Raw genomic sequence first — 15,000 nt, 5'->3', positions numbered from 1 at the left:
GCGGACTTGGTCCGATTCTGGGGCTCATTATCCTAATGAGTGGATGAAACCCACGGCCGTGAGAGAAAAAGGAGTAGCAGTAAACCCAGCCGGCCCCGGTATGGTGGTGTAGAGCAGCGGAGCTCCAGGCAAACAAACCAAAGTCTCGTCTTTTTCTCGTTTGTTTGTTATTACTAGCCTATACTAGCTGCCGTGAAGCGACGACGGCCACCGGCGGGACGACGAGAGAGGTGGAGGAGGACAAGCAATGCTCGAGAACAAGAGAGAGAGGCTGAAAACCTTCCTGAGGAAGATAGACGAGAAGGCCATCGTCAGAATCAAGCACTTCATGAAGGAGAGGTAAAAAGAAAGCTACACATGCATGATTGATGAACCGCTATGTCGGGACTCACAGCATCCTCCTTTTCCCAGGAGGCTGGGATGAGGATGCTAACGCTTTAGTAGTAGCACGCCCGTGTGAAATATCTTATCTATTTTTGTATTTACAACGTATGAATATGACAGTGTGTAAACTGAATTGAACGCCCCGTAATGTAGCATATATATACGTGTTACTACAGTGCAGTGTTTGAATGGGTGGGTAAAGCTTAAGGCAGTGGTTCTCAAAGTGGCTTCCAGGGACTCCTTTATGGGGGTCTAAATGGACCCATACAAGTCTGTAACTCTGACAGTGTACAAATGTACCCGTTAGGGTTCATTTGGTTCCACTTGTATACTGTCAGAAGTAAGGGGAGACCTTGAAATGTAAAGATTTGAGAAACCCTGGCTTAAGGGTTAGCTTAGCCCTAGCTGAGAGTGTGTTTGAATGACAACAAGGTTAGGTGATTGGGTTGTATATTAGCAGTGCAACTGTTCTACCAACCACAACGGTTTCCTTTTGAAACCATGCTGCCTACAAGTCCTTCCTCTTTTCTCAGACCTCTAGGCTACATCTTTAAAGTCAAGTCACAGAGACTCCTCTGACATTCTTCTTTGTGAAGTCTTGTGTATTGCAGTAATTGCACTGATTGTGTGATAAAAGCCAGGAACAGCGAGTTCAGACACGCCACTTTCACCATACAGTGTCCTCCTGTTATCAGTTGAAGGTGTCACAGTATGTATGCAATGCTTATGTTATGTCCTGAACCAGTGTCAACAACACAAAACCCTATACACCATCTGTGACCTGACAGGATAAGATATTTCGGATGTACTAGCCTGTTTGGGAAGGCTGATTTGGTTGAAGACTATTAGAAGTTTGCATAGGAAATGGTACAGTTTCATGACAGTACAGTGGTACACAACACTGGTACACGGTCAGCTAAAAGGATACACCCAAAAAAGCCCTATGGCTTGTTTCAATGGAGTTGTGCTGGTGCTGGCTAATCTATCCCTAGGCTAGCTGTTGTAAATAAACAGCATGACGTGACGTGTAGTGGCTTGTTGGACATCTTAGCCCAGGTCTGGTGGTCAGTTCTTAATCTCACCACTCCTTCCCGGACAGACAGGCTGAGTGGAGTGGTGACTTCATCCCTGGGGCCTTGTGGCACAGATTGACTGCTATTTATTCTGGCTTTGAGATCATGGATGATCCCGTTGTCAGATCCATAGTGGATCAGCCTGGCATTATGGGACATGAGTGACACACACTTGTAGACAGAGTGACAGACACTGAAATATACACACCAAGTTCCACTCATATGTATGTCCTCTGGCACACAGCTTCGTCAGTGTCCACGCTTGCTCTGTTACAGTCCCTATTCGTCTCTCTCGCTCCCTGTCCCTTAATACCCCCCCCCCACCCCCACCCCCCAAAAAGAGCGCACATAATCAGTTGTCTCTTGTGTAACAGATGTTGTCTTTAGGAAAGACTATTTTTAGCTGCCGTGGGTTTTCCACAGGTGTTGGGTGGTGTCAGTCATGCTAACTGTAAAGACCCCTGGTGGTATCACTGTTGCTAATGTTTCCTCTTCCTGTAGGCATCATCCACTCCATTGATTGATGGTCACTGGAATGATCAGCTGTTTCAGAGAGTGTGTGTGTGTGTGTGTGTGTGTGTCTGCATGCACAGGGACGCACAAACTACTTTCTGTCTCTCCTTCTCTCTCCCCCCCCACCTCCCCAACAAGCTTGAGGCAGATGGCCACCCACCCTAGAGAGCCTGGGTCTGCCAGTGCCTGACGTTTGGTTTTACAGTAAAGGGAGAGTTTTTCGTTGCCACTGTTGCCAATTTTTTCTTTTGCTTGTTCAGGGTGGGACAATGTCAGGTGACAGGTCTCTGCTCCACATGTAAAGTGTATGGAGACAACTTGTTATGATTGTTATGATTTGACACTTTGTAAAATGTAATTAAATACTAAGGTGCCTTTGTGGTTGGAGAGACTGCCATGTTGTGGGTTTGATTCCCTGCTTGAAGTTAAGATGTCTATCAAATCAATAACCATGGAAAGCTAAAATTACTAGAGCTCTGTATTCACACGGCAGATTGGTTAAGATGTGGCTTGTTTGTAAGGGACAGAACGTGTTCTGGGTTTAGAAATCTTGTTGTGCCTCTAGGGGCCTTCGAATGACAGGGTGGGGCCGGTGGACTGCGGTCGCCACTCCGTCTCCAGGAGGATGCTCTCAGCAGTTGCGGGTAGGGCACGTGGTCCTGTGTAGGTCTAAATTATGAGCCGTGCTGCAGAGCTCTGAGAGTTGGCTGAGTTTTACAGAGCAGGAACCACATCTGCACAGTGAGGTTTATGGTGAAATGAAGGCTAAACCAGGGTTATGGCTGAAGGTAGGGGTGTGCGTGCCTTTTTGTATCTGTCTGGTGCTAATGACCACTCTCCCAAGCCCTGGTCACAGGGCAAACCAAATTAAAAGGTTTTTCGGGTCGGAGTTGTTTTCACCTTTGGCTCCCGCTTCTGCCACAGACCTGGTAAATTCCATCCAGCTTATTCCTCCACAACACCCCCCAAGTCTCCCTCCTCAGGACTTTGTACAAGCCTGTACTGAAAACGTGAGCTATAGCTTCTAACTGTAGGTTGTTCAGACCAGGCCTATCTGGACATTCTGATAAGATTTCACACGCACTGCTGCTGCACGGCATGCCAAATGTGGTCCTATGAACTATGAAGCCATGCTCATTTTGAATAAGTCTTTCTCACATGGCATCTATCTTGATGTCTAAATGAACCTTGCTCTCTATGGCGTGGCAGGGGCACTACTAGGATTTGCTGTGTCATAGATTGGTGCTTTGATAATCTTGCCTGTTCGTTGTGAACACGTGCACATTAAAGATTGATTTATACATCACTTAAAGACATTGAAGAAAAAAAGCTGTTTCTTGGCCAATAAAGCCCTTGTGATTTTGTTTATGGGAGGCTAGGGCATCTGCACGTGCCGTGGTAGCGAGAAATTAAGTGGGAGATCTTTCTAGTGTTTTGGGTGTGTTTTTCATCTCACTGCAATGCACTGCCAATGAATAAAATATTCTAGCTGATTTGAGGGTCAGATCTTTCCTCCAATTTCTGTCAAGTAAAACGTTGATATTTCCTCCATTTTCTGCCAAGTAAAAACATTGCTTTAGACTGTTATCCAAGTTATATATACATCTGAAATTACACTCTTAATTGACTGGCACCTTGAATAGAATTAAACAAGACAAGGAAACGATTCGGTCAGATGTGCGTGTAAAATGATCTAATTCTGAGAAACGTTCTGTCAGAATAGTAAAATATCTGACACTAGTTTAATATTTTTAAATTTTAAAGTGTGTGTGGATGATGTCGGTCGCAGTGCTGTACATTTAATATAAAGCCCTTCTGTATGATCAGGGCAGGATCTGGTCCTGTATAATTGGCATAGTGTTACTTTTTTTGCCCTGTATTTGAGTGAGGTGGGGAACATTGCCAGCTCCCCGAACTTTTAACGGGTTGCTGAAAGCAGCTTGAGATGACAAGAAGAAAGACCCTCTGTCTGCTGGCCTGGATAGCATGAGAGGGGGGGCGCGGGGGTAGAGAGTCAGAGCGTGTATATAGGGAGTGGAGAGCGAGAGACACGTGTGCATCGGGAGAGGGAGGGAGGGAGTGAGAAACTGACTTGAGTCCTCATGACTTCCCCTAAAGCACACACACTGCCCATGAAGTACACATGCACACAGACTCACAACCACACAGAGACTCATATGTGCACATATAGACATGCACACCTAGACACACACACTCACGCTCACACTCACACTCACACTCACACTCACACTCACACTCACACTCACACTCACACACACACACACACACACAGTTCTGGCCTGCCGCCACAAACAACGTGGTGTTTGGCCAAGGCCACTGGCCTGGTGCCCTTCTTGACTGTTCTGCTGCAGCTAAGCAAACACACACACACACACACACACACACACGCACACGCACACGCACACACACAGAGCCAAATGCAGTTCAGTCCAATACACATAGCTAATTCCCGAAAAGTGGCCCCAACACCTAATTATGCCGTTCTGAGACTACCTGGCAAGAGTAGCACACACAGCATGTGTTTATCAGTTGACTCCATCTTATTATTATTTTTTTTTTGGGGGGGGGGGAGTATGTTGTCACAATTTTAAATGTATATTTGAGTGTTAATCTAATATTGAATTTGAGCATTGTAATTAGCTAGCCTGGTGGGATTCTTATCCCATAGCCTGGCAGGAAGATGTGTTCTGTAATTACTGATTAGACATTCACAAAAATACCAATTTGAAAAATATTCGACTTGGCCTGTACAAATATGTGACTGATCAGCCTATTGCGATATTGGACACATGCACACACACGGGCTAAACGCATGATCTGCTGGTGGAGATAATTAATTTAATGTAGCTACAGTATTTGCTGCCATGTATTTTTTAATCGCCCAGGCCCAGTTTGAGCCACTTAAACATGTTAACTGCACTATAGAGTCACAGCCACGGTCGCATGATGTTCTGCATGTGAATAGGCGGATTCTGATTTGATGATTAGAAGCTCAGTAGCTCACATGATGATGTTTCCATTATCTTCCCTTGTCCACTAGATGGCGCATTCCTGCTGTCTTCTGAGCACTCATTCTTCTGTTGAACTCCTGTCCTCTTCCCTGTCATGCACATAAAGACTGTCATTGCTCTTCCCTATGAGAACCTCATGCATACAGTTATGCCTGATTTTGTATTTGGTTTGCACGCATTGCCAAAACAGGCAATCTATAAGCTCACAATGGTGTAAGCTTGTAGATCTGTGATTTTTGATGTGCAAGTAGATCTGTGATTTTCGATGTGCAAGTTAACTAAGTATAAATACAAATAGGCCTTGTGGTGGTAGTACATCAAGTTCTTCCCATGTAAAGGTCTGCTGTTCACTGAGCGCGACACGGCACGCAAGTTGCAACCAAGTATGAAATAAATCTGCTTCAGTTGTGGGGGAAAGCGTAAAACCTCACAAGGTTCCAGATGACTCCCAGTCGGCTATGGTCCGACGTAGAGAGCTGACGTCTGCACCAAAGCCCCCCTGGGGAGCACTGTTTCATTGCAGGGAGCAATCGAGGGTCACCTCTTGGCACTGCTGCAGAACATACAGTAACTCTATTCCCCACCCCCAGAGGAAAACCTTGTTGCTGGAACATCCTATACCTGGCACACAGGGAGCACAAGCCTGCTACCGCAAGACGGCGTGAACACACACACACACACACACACACACACACACACACACACACACACACACACACACACACACACACACACACAAATTAAACAAGAGCCTTCTCTGTTTTTACTGTAAATGCGTGAAACTAAATGCAGTTGAAACCCTCCCATAAAGTCAGAGCAGCATAACAAATCAATCCCCCATAACAGTTCCCATACTGAGTTGATAAGATTAGAAAGGATGTCACACACACACTTCATTGATTCAGTCTTGTTGTAAAAGGTCACTTTCTTTTATAGACACAAGAAGCTTCGTCAATATTTGTGTTAAGTTGAGGAGTTCATGGAGTTGAAACGGTAAAGTGGCCCGGAGGGAATCGATCAATATTACCAGCTGCGGTACAGAATATGAAATTACAGCATTTGAACATGTGTGTAAACATACGCGTGTCTGTTTACAACACTGTAGGTCCACCAACGTCAACCAACCTCAAAGGAATGCCCTTTAACCTATGCAGTTGGCCACAGGAAATCACACCACGCTGCCACCCCCCCCTGCAGTGCCACGCTGTCCCATATCCATGACGATCACAGTATGTCCACCCTAGACTGCCACGGTACAAACTGGTATTAATAACCCGTACACCATGTCCGCTGCAAGCCCTGGGTGTTCTAATTTGATACCAGGAAGTCTATTTTAAAGTGTCTGTGATTTCTCGTCAGGGAGGTAAAGGCGGCAGCAGAGGTGAATTTCCTGACACCTCCGTGTACAGTCATACGATAAGGGTTGAGCAATCTGTTAATCTGCACATAAAACTGAAAGTAGCAAACACAAGGAAGACCCGCATAGTGTCGACTGTGTGCAGCTACACAGAAAAAAAAATATTGGGATTTCTTTTATCAATCCACGCCACGGCTTGTAGGTTGTATACACACAGCTAAACTGTGTATTCAGTTGATCATATGAGGGCTCAAATTGCAGCAACTGCTTGCCTTATTTGGCAGCGCTGTAGCGGAATCGAGGAATTACTGTATAGCCATTTTCAGACATGCACTGACTGTATTATGGATGTTTTGAGTTCAAACATGCAATTATGCATACCCTATTGAAACAGAGTTGCTGTCTGGATGACCAGAAGTGAGCCCCAGTGATTTCCATTGTACAAATAACTGTGTGTGTGTGTGTGGACACAGGATATTTTGAAAAGTATAACATGTGGGAAAACAATGTGGAGGTACTTCTTTGGCCTACTGCACACCAAACTTGGCATGGATGGATTCAGTGTGAGGAGCTTAGCTCACAGACCCACGGCTAGACTCCCGCAGAGCCACAGCGTAAACAAATCCCCAAACAAAACAGAAGAGGGCCCCTTCCGCTGATGGCCCTGATTTGAATGTGTTAAAGAGGCCAGATAACATCAAAAATAATAAATACTAATCATCTTTAGAAATCGTCTTTTGGTAATGGCTTGTAAGTAGATTGATGTGATAATTGGTACAATAGCGACGTGTGAAAAAGCACAAACATTGTTTTTATTGTCCTTGCTGGCACTTTAGTGCTCCATTATAGGAAGTACTTGTGATAAACTCGCAATTTGACCTTTATATTGCTGTGACTCTTTCTTTCCTGGTGGAAACATTACACAGCTTTGAACACTTGGTGTATCTTCACATTAGTAATATATTCCTCGACTAGTAATCATTACAGTGTTTGTTCAGTAATATCTCTCCACCTCTTCAGTTGGCAGAAAATGCATTTTAAAGTCAGGATACCAATTGTATCCTATCAGGAGAAATAACTCGTTTACAGGGTACAGGATAAACAAATTAAATTAATTTAGAAGCTAAACAAATTATTAAAAACAAGCTAAAACGTAGTGGTATTTTCTCTCCTGATTTAGATTAAATGCATAACCCACCTAAAGAGCAACCCCTGTTGAACAAACGATCCAAAGCAAGAGTTTAATACATTTTTAATAAAAAAAACCTTTCAACATCAACGTATGACCATACAGAGCTATGAATTATATTGTGTAAGGTATTGATAATGTAAGAACTAAAAAACAGCCACTGTTCTTGTGTATAACCCCCTCCCCCCCATACTCCCCCCTCAGTGTGTGACGTGGTCACACATTGTGCTAAATTGCCTGCCTTTGTAATTCATCTCCCTGTTGTTACTTTGAATGAGCCTCTATTGACACTGCTGTTTTTGCACCCATTTGAATACTGTTGAGAATAGCCTAGCATTACTTCTCCCCCCACTGGTCGCCTCCCACTGTTACCTACTGTCAGCCGTTTCCACGGTAACGGCAGCTTATATTGTCTCGGGAAGGACAAAGCTTTGAGGGGAATGAGGATAGCTCAGTTTGAAAGCCAGCCCTCATTTCCCCTCCTCAACCCTCCATCTCTTTTCACAACTTCTCTCTTTCACTCACTGCCAACATTCAGTTGTTGTTTTTTTCTTGTCGCCGGTGTGATCTCAGAGTTGAGATCTTCAGGTATTTCTGATTCACACAGTGGTAAAAGAGACCTTTGACTGTCTCAATTCAGGGTCTAAAGGGCAAAAAAAGACAAGTAATTACAGTCCGGTTTTACAAGTGTTGTTCGGGTGCTAGCTAACCAAGGAGCATTGGGGACAAGCTCTTGGTCAACAATGGAGCGAGGGAAGAGCATGTTGAGCCAGCAGGACCCTACGGTGGAACCATCTCACACTGGGGATGGAAGAAGGTAGGAGACGGCAGACCTCGCCATTACTTGACCTGTAAAAAGAGTGTTAGATTATTGGCAGGCAAATGGGTTGCTGTTGTTGTTGGCAACTGAAGCGAAATGTGGAATATAAATATGTTCCATGTGATTTGATTTTATGAACGTCATATGCTGCTATCCCAGCAACAACACATCCCCCATTAAGCGTCTCATAAAGCCACAGGAAATTAATGTATCATGGTTTTAGTCTCAGTGAGTTGTGATCTGCTGGTCTGTGTGGTGGTTTGAATGTTGGCTGTGGTTAATCATCAGTCTAGTAGTCTAGTGGTCCAGAACAGTGGTTCTCTCAAACTTTTAAATGTCAAGATCTTCCTTTAACTCGACAGTGTAACGGGTCCATTTGGTTCCATTTGTAAACTGTCAGAGTTACAGACTTGTAAGGGTCAATTTTGACCCCCATAAAGGAATCTAGAGTCTGTGGAATCCACTTTAAGAATAAGAACCACTGGTCCAGAACTACAATGTGTCGGTCGGTTCATGTTTTCATCGAGTCTGACACAAGTGATATGAGACTAGTATTTTGTGCAGTTTGCATCCCCTAGTGTTCCTACTAGTGACAGATCGTACTTTCGTACTTTGATCATAGTGCCACAACTAATTCATGCTATTGAATCTCAGTCTAAAATTACTGTTCTGCTGTGCAAGGCAAACCTGATATGTCTCAATGGGCTGCTATTGTTGTCACGCTTCTACATGGTTGTCTTTACATTCTAGGTCTGATCTTGAACTAGTCAGGTGAAAAGTGAAACCCCCCAACTAGTTTCCAGCACAGTGGAAACAGGTCAGAGTTCAAAAGCACTTGGACAGCACAACGCCATCTGGAAATGAAGAGATTTAGGCCACTTCCTTGATATCAAGGTTAAGGGAGAGAAGTGTGTGTGTGTTCTCCCCCCCCACCATTTGGGTCTTGTTGGTAACAAAGTGGTTTTGGTATCTGTTTAACAGTGAGAATATAAGAAGTCCTTGTCTTATGTTCTGACCTTTGGGTGATGTTGGATACAAACCTCCACCCTTGATAACTTTGTCCTTGAACTCTTATGATTATTGGCAAATTGCACAACCCCTTTCTCAGCGTTGTCAGTATGGGCTTTGGCCTGTTGATGAGCATTACACATTCAACAATCCACATCATACCAAGTAAAGTGCATTAGTGTCTTTCCTGGACATAGGGAAGGGATTACATCTGTGTGAGTGACTTGCATTGCAGCAGGCTGTGGACATGTATGTGTCATGCAGTGCATGGATTGCGTTCTTCATTCGCAAAAGAGCACACATTCTGTCCTGTAAACGGCTGATCCTTCGTCTTCATAAATTCATAAGGCACTTTACTAATTGTATCAGTCCGACCACATATCTTGGCTGCAGCATCAAAGAAATGTCGCCATTCTGCTGTGAGGTGGCGTTTGATTGCATAGTTTTGTGCAAGAGGAACCAGGAAACTGTAAAGGAATCTTGAACAAGGAAAAGTCAATACACTTACTTGAAATGCCTTTCTCTTCCTGTGACATTGAGGCAAGGTACCATGAAGGGGGCTTGGGTGAATATGTAGAAGCATATATGATTAAGATTAAGATGTTGAGGGGGGAAATAAGCAGTTTGCACGCTTGGCTGTCCTTCCTCCTTGATGAATAAAGCATGAACACAATTGGATAGCCTAGCGCTACTCAGGCATGCTAAATGCAGTGAGTGGCATATGTTTACTCTTAAATGTAAATGCATGTTTTAAATGTATTTTTTTGTGGTCTATCCTGTGTTGACTTTCGACATCTACTAAAATTAACAACCGCTTCTACGACCGTTGGGTTTAGGAAGCAATCGACAGGGGCCGCGGTTAATCTTTATACTGGGGTCATGGCTAAAGAGAGGAAGTTGTTGTGAAATACAAACAGATAAAGGGAAGGCCTTTTGAATAGAGTGTCTGTTCAATTATTATCCCCCCCCCCCCCCTCACACACACACACACACACACACACACACACACACACACACACACACACACACACACCACACACACACACACACACACACACACACACACCAGAACACACACACCCCCCAGGGGGTCAGGAGAACACAATCACATTCCACCTTGTGACCTTGTATGAGTGAAAAATCAAGACAAGCCTCACCTTTACCATGTAATTGACTTTGTTTGGCAACAAAGCATCTATGTTCATTAGGCACTCGTCAGTCCTTACAGTAGCATCTACTTTGATGGTGGCTTAAATAGTGGAGAAGGTATTTTGGAACCAATGCCAATTCAGATATTGATTGGCAAACATGGCCGATAGAGTGATAATATCTGCAGATTTCGCTTTGTGCATTGGGTGTGCCAATATGCCAGTACGCCTATCAATATAACAAATTATGTAAATATGTTTTTCAGTGATTTTACAAGAAAGCAAAACACCCTTTTTAAACACTCAGCTTATTAAATACAATACAAATGTATTTGTATATTTTCCTTTTATTTTTATTTTTTTTGCAATTCCATTATATCAACATACAATACTGATTTCAGTCTTTCTCAACGTGGCAAAATAGTGCATAAAGGTCACCATGATAATCCACCGCCCTACATGCCGGCAAACGGTGGGGTGGTACCTTTTTTCTAGTGATTGTTACCGTTACTAGGTGTAATGCCACTGCTCATTGTTTGTTAAGCCATGATCATAGAAATAATAAGAGGTTAGGTAACACTCTCTATTGTGTGTGTGCTTTTTTCCCAACTGACTTTTGCTCTAGTTTATCAGCTGTTCAGGTAGAGGAATGCCTGAGTTGGGCTGAGCTGACCAACATAATTACTGATTGGAGTTAAACTGTATAAGAGTCAGCATTTTCTGCTTCTTGCCCAGGGGGCTAATACCATGAAAGAGATCATCTGAATTCTAAACGAAATAGTTTAAGCCTTGGTGATCTTTCAGCATAGTCTTAGTTTGCCAGGCTGTATGTACGTAGGTTTAACCATTGTCCACTCTGTTCTACAATGCGTTATGTTTTAGATTTATATCGCAACGTATTAATGCACCACTCAAAAATCAGACTCACTCTAGGTTGCTTTTGAGCACCTCTGTGGGTCTTGGATTTGCACATGTGTCGTGCTCACACACCTGGCCTTTTGTAAAACCTCTTGATCTCCTCTTCCCAGCCTGCAACAAAACCCAACAAGAAAGGATTCGGTTCATTCCTGTTACTCATTGCCAGTGAGTGGAAGATTTTTAAAGTAGGGATTGTTTTGTTTTAATAGAACGTGTCTACGCCTGTGATTTGTAGTCTTGTGTTGGATGTGTGTGTGGGGTGGAATAAGGATGGTTATTTGTTCACGTTTACACTTTGAAGTGTGTGCTGTTATCCTTAGTAGTCTGACGTATTAATACAAAAGTGTGACGTATTAATACACTCTGCAAAACATTGTTGTGGGCAGTGACATCTCTAGCCTTTAACACAAAAGTCTTTATAGTTGAGAGATGTTGTACAACTACCCCTCACCCTCCCCTAACCCTTGTTGTATGTAGCACAACTGACGTCAGTGAGTGTACTTGAATGTAGTGAACGAAGCCAAGGTACTCATTACAGAGCCTTAAGGTGAACGGTGTCCAATGAAGTTAACAGTGTCCAATGAAATTAAACAGTCGTCTGTCTGTCCGTCTGGAAATGTTTTTCCACTGCCTGTGATTGGATTTCCTAGTGGTCAGGTATCTATCGGCTACGGTTTCAGAGCAAATCCTTTTTACTTACTCCAGGTACCATATTGGAAGCAAATAACTCAAAGGAAAAAGGAACTAGAATGTAACTGCTAGAGCAGCACTGAATGAGTTACTGCACAATGATGTATAATATTTACAATAATTTACATTATTCATGAGTTATCTATAATTTTCCGTTAATCAATGAATGGACAGTGATTTATTTTTTGTGTACAGTGTTGTACCTGTCCAGGGCTGGGCAATTTATTAATATATCGATTATTGTGAGATGAGACTAGATATCGGCTGGGTTTTTGATGACCGTAATATTGAGATATGGCGTTGTGTTCTTCTTTCTTATCAATATCAGGGTACTTGCCCATAAACATATAGTGATATATAGCCTAGCAGGAGTAAAGACGTCATGCATGTCTTCTATGGAAGCGTGAAGTGCAGCGAAAATGGCAGATCTACACACTCCCAATGCGTCAATTGTAGATTGACTAGTGTTTTCGGTTATTATTGAAAGATTATTCAAGCATTTGAAGTGGTCAAACCAGCAATATGTTCAGACGCATCTTCCATAAAACCCTAATGGTATTATGGGATGTTTCATAAATGCAAAGGTTAGTTAGAGCCTCAAATCTGTGATTTCTGAACTTCAGGAACACACAATTGTTTAATCCAGTGGTTCTCAACCTGTGGGTCAGGACCACCAGAGGGGTACACAAATAATCTTTAGGGGTCCCCAGATGATTAACTTAATGTAAAAAATAAAAATAATAATTGTCAAATATTAGAGGCAGACATTGTGAAAATAGCAGATCTACACGCTTTGAGCATGTAGATCTGCTATTTTCACAATATAACCGTGTTATACAAAGTGCTTGTCAGGGTGGGGGGTCCCCGCCGGTTAAAATATGGTTAATTTGGGGGTTGCAGCCTGAAAAGGTTGAGAACCACTGGTTTAGTCCATGCCGTGTGTGTGTGTGTGTGTGTGTGTGTGTGTGTGTGTGTGTGTGTGTGTGTGTGTGTGTGTGTGTGTGTGTGTGTGTGTGTGTGTGTGTGTGTGTGTGTGTGTGTGTGTGTGTGTGTGTGTGTGTGTGTGTGTGTGTGTGTGTGTGTGTGTGTGTGTGTGTGCTGCACAGCTCTCTTCTCATTATTACTGGTTGTGTGTGTGTTGGGGGGAGTGGCAGAGCTTGACGTCACACACTACGGAGTGTCACACCATCCTCTGCACAAAGCTACTTCCTCCCTCTTCTGCATTCATACAACAGCAGCCTTCTCCAGCAGGATGTGGATAATAGGAGCCCAGGCTTAACCACCACCACTTTCACCCCACCAATTTTACCTTCAGGACGTTCAGCTTGTTGTGATCATTTACCATTTTCTTTCCTCTTCTGTCTGATAAGAGGAGAATGGCTTGAGGCCACTGTGATTCTTTCTTTATTTTGACTGCTCTTTTCTTTTTGAAAAGCGAGAGGAAATGCCTACTGTCAGTCGGTACATGAGTTTTCGCTCATCCAAGAGATTTCATCTGAGCAGGTAAGGTTGCATATAGTTGGATAGGTCAGACACTGCTGCAGTTTGACAAAAATAGACACTTTATTTTGCTGTTTTTCATTCAAAAAAGTTAGTTTGAATTTCTACTTGTAGTATTTGATCACTCTGTTATGGATTTACTTGGGATGCTGGTTTTTCTGTTTTTTTGATTCATGCTGTGGTGTTTAAACATGATATATTCATTATATCAGTCATTCATCTGAAATCCGAGTGGATTACAGTGAATAAACCCAGCGTAATTTCTTTTTGTAGCAATGTTAATCTTTCTTGCAAAAGCTTTTAATGTTAAAGATATTTGTCTTTCATACCACCTCTTTAGAAATGGCCATTGAGTTTATAGTTTTAATTGTGTCTGCTTTTGTTTGCAGTATTTGTGCAGACTGACTGTACATACGTTTATATATTCTATTTTATGTTTAGGGTTAAGCTGATATCCTGAGTATTTATGAATGTAGCAGCCTATGTTTTTCATGTCTTGAAGGAAACTTCAATAGGAAACATGGTTATTTGTGGAACACATTAGCTTTTAATGGAATCAGACCTGGTTGTGGGTGGACAGGACACAGTAGCTCTTAAAGGAATCAAAGCTGTAACTATCGGTTACAGGATTCACTGGTTACGAGTTTCTGGCTTTTTGTGGTGCCACATTCTTAGAGGCCATGTCGGTCTCGACTCATTGTTTTTATATGCTCTCAAAGCCCATAAAGTAGGTTGTAGTTTTACAAATGTTGGATGAGCGGTGATGCACCCCACCCCCCCAGGGATGACGCTTCCTGATTGTAGGGAAATGGGAACGGATTTTTCCCAGCACACCATAAAGATAACGCAGTTTGTCTAACCAACTGTCCATTAATCCAGAGCAGAGCCTTGATTGGACTAGACATGGCTGTCTTGTGCCGTCATCACACCCCCATTCATAGTTTTCTCATGATACCAAATGTTAATGGATCAAAGTGTCAGCATGGCTGTCATCTTTAATGTTAAATCAATAATAATGCATTCACCAGTGGTGGAAATGTTATTTCTTGACCACGCGGCCACAATGTATTGTTATGAGCCATTTAGGTTGTAAGAATAGCATGGGGTCAGTTTCTTGGTGATCTGACTAGTCAAATTGCACTTGAAGTAGAAACACTTTGGCTCTAGTTTTAATTTCCCTCAGAAGTAGAAAAGAAAACCCTTGGCTGTAAGCTGATCTTAATTTCCCTCCCTGCAGATCTACTATATGAACACAGGCTTTAATAAGACCGACGGTTTAGCCTTCAACTGTTGGCACATGGAAAGAAGGCAGTACATTGACTGCAGGTTTGTTTTTTTCCAGCATTGTGCGTAGTACGTACTACGTAC

At 42.9% G+C, this 15,000-nt stretch overlaps 1 protein-coding gene across 1 annotated transcript in view; it reads left to right on the top strand.

The window, feature by feature from the left end:
• Window positions 1-247: 247 nt before the first annotated feature.
• The window catches only part of LOC308288100 (GRAM domain-containing protein 2B), a gene marked incomplete at its 5' end in the record, with an annotated part of 23,648 nt that continues 8,895 nt past the window's right edge, over window positions 248-15,000 (top strand). Inside the window, 3 exons of the mRNA XM_080729446.1 lie at window positions 248-339; window positions 2,536-2,614; window positions 11,553-11,607. Coding sequence (XP_080585572.1) covers window positions 248-339; window positions 2,536-2,614; window positions 11,553-11,607 — 226 coding nt within the window. The remainder of the gene's footprint in view (window positions 340-2,535; window positions 2,615-11,552; window positions 11,608-15,000) is intronic.

Source organism: Nannobrachium achirus (genome assembly GCF_963921795.1).
Source record: "Nannobrachium achirus genome assembly, chromosome: 1".
Classification (NCBI taxonomy): domain Eukaryota; kingdom Metazoa; phylum Chordata; class Actinopteri; order Myctophiformes; family Myctophidae; genus Nannobrachium; species Nannobrachium achirus.
The sequence above is the reverse complement of the archived record's forward strand: the minus strand, read 5'-3'. Positions and strand labels throughout refer to the sequence as shown.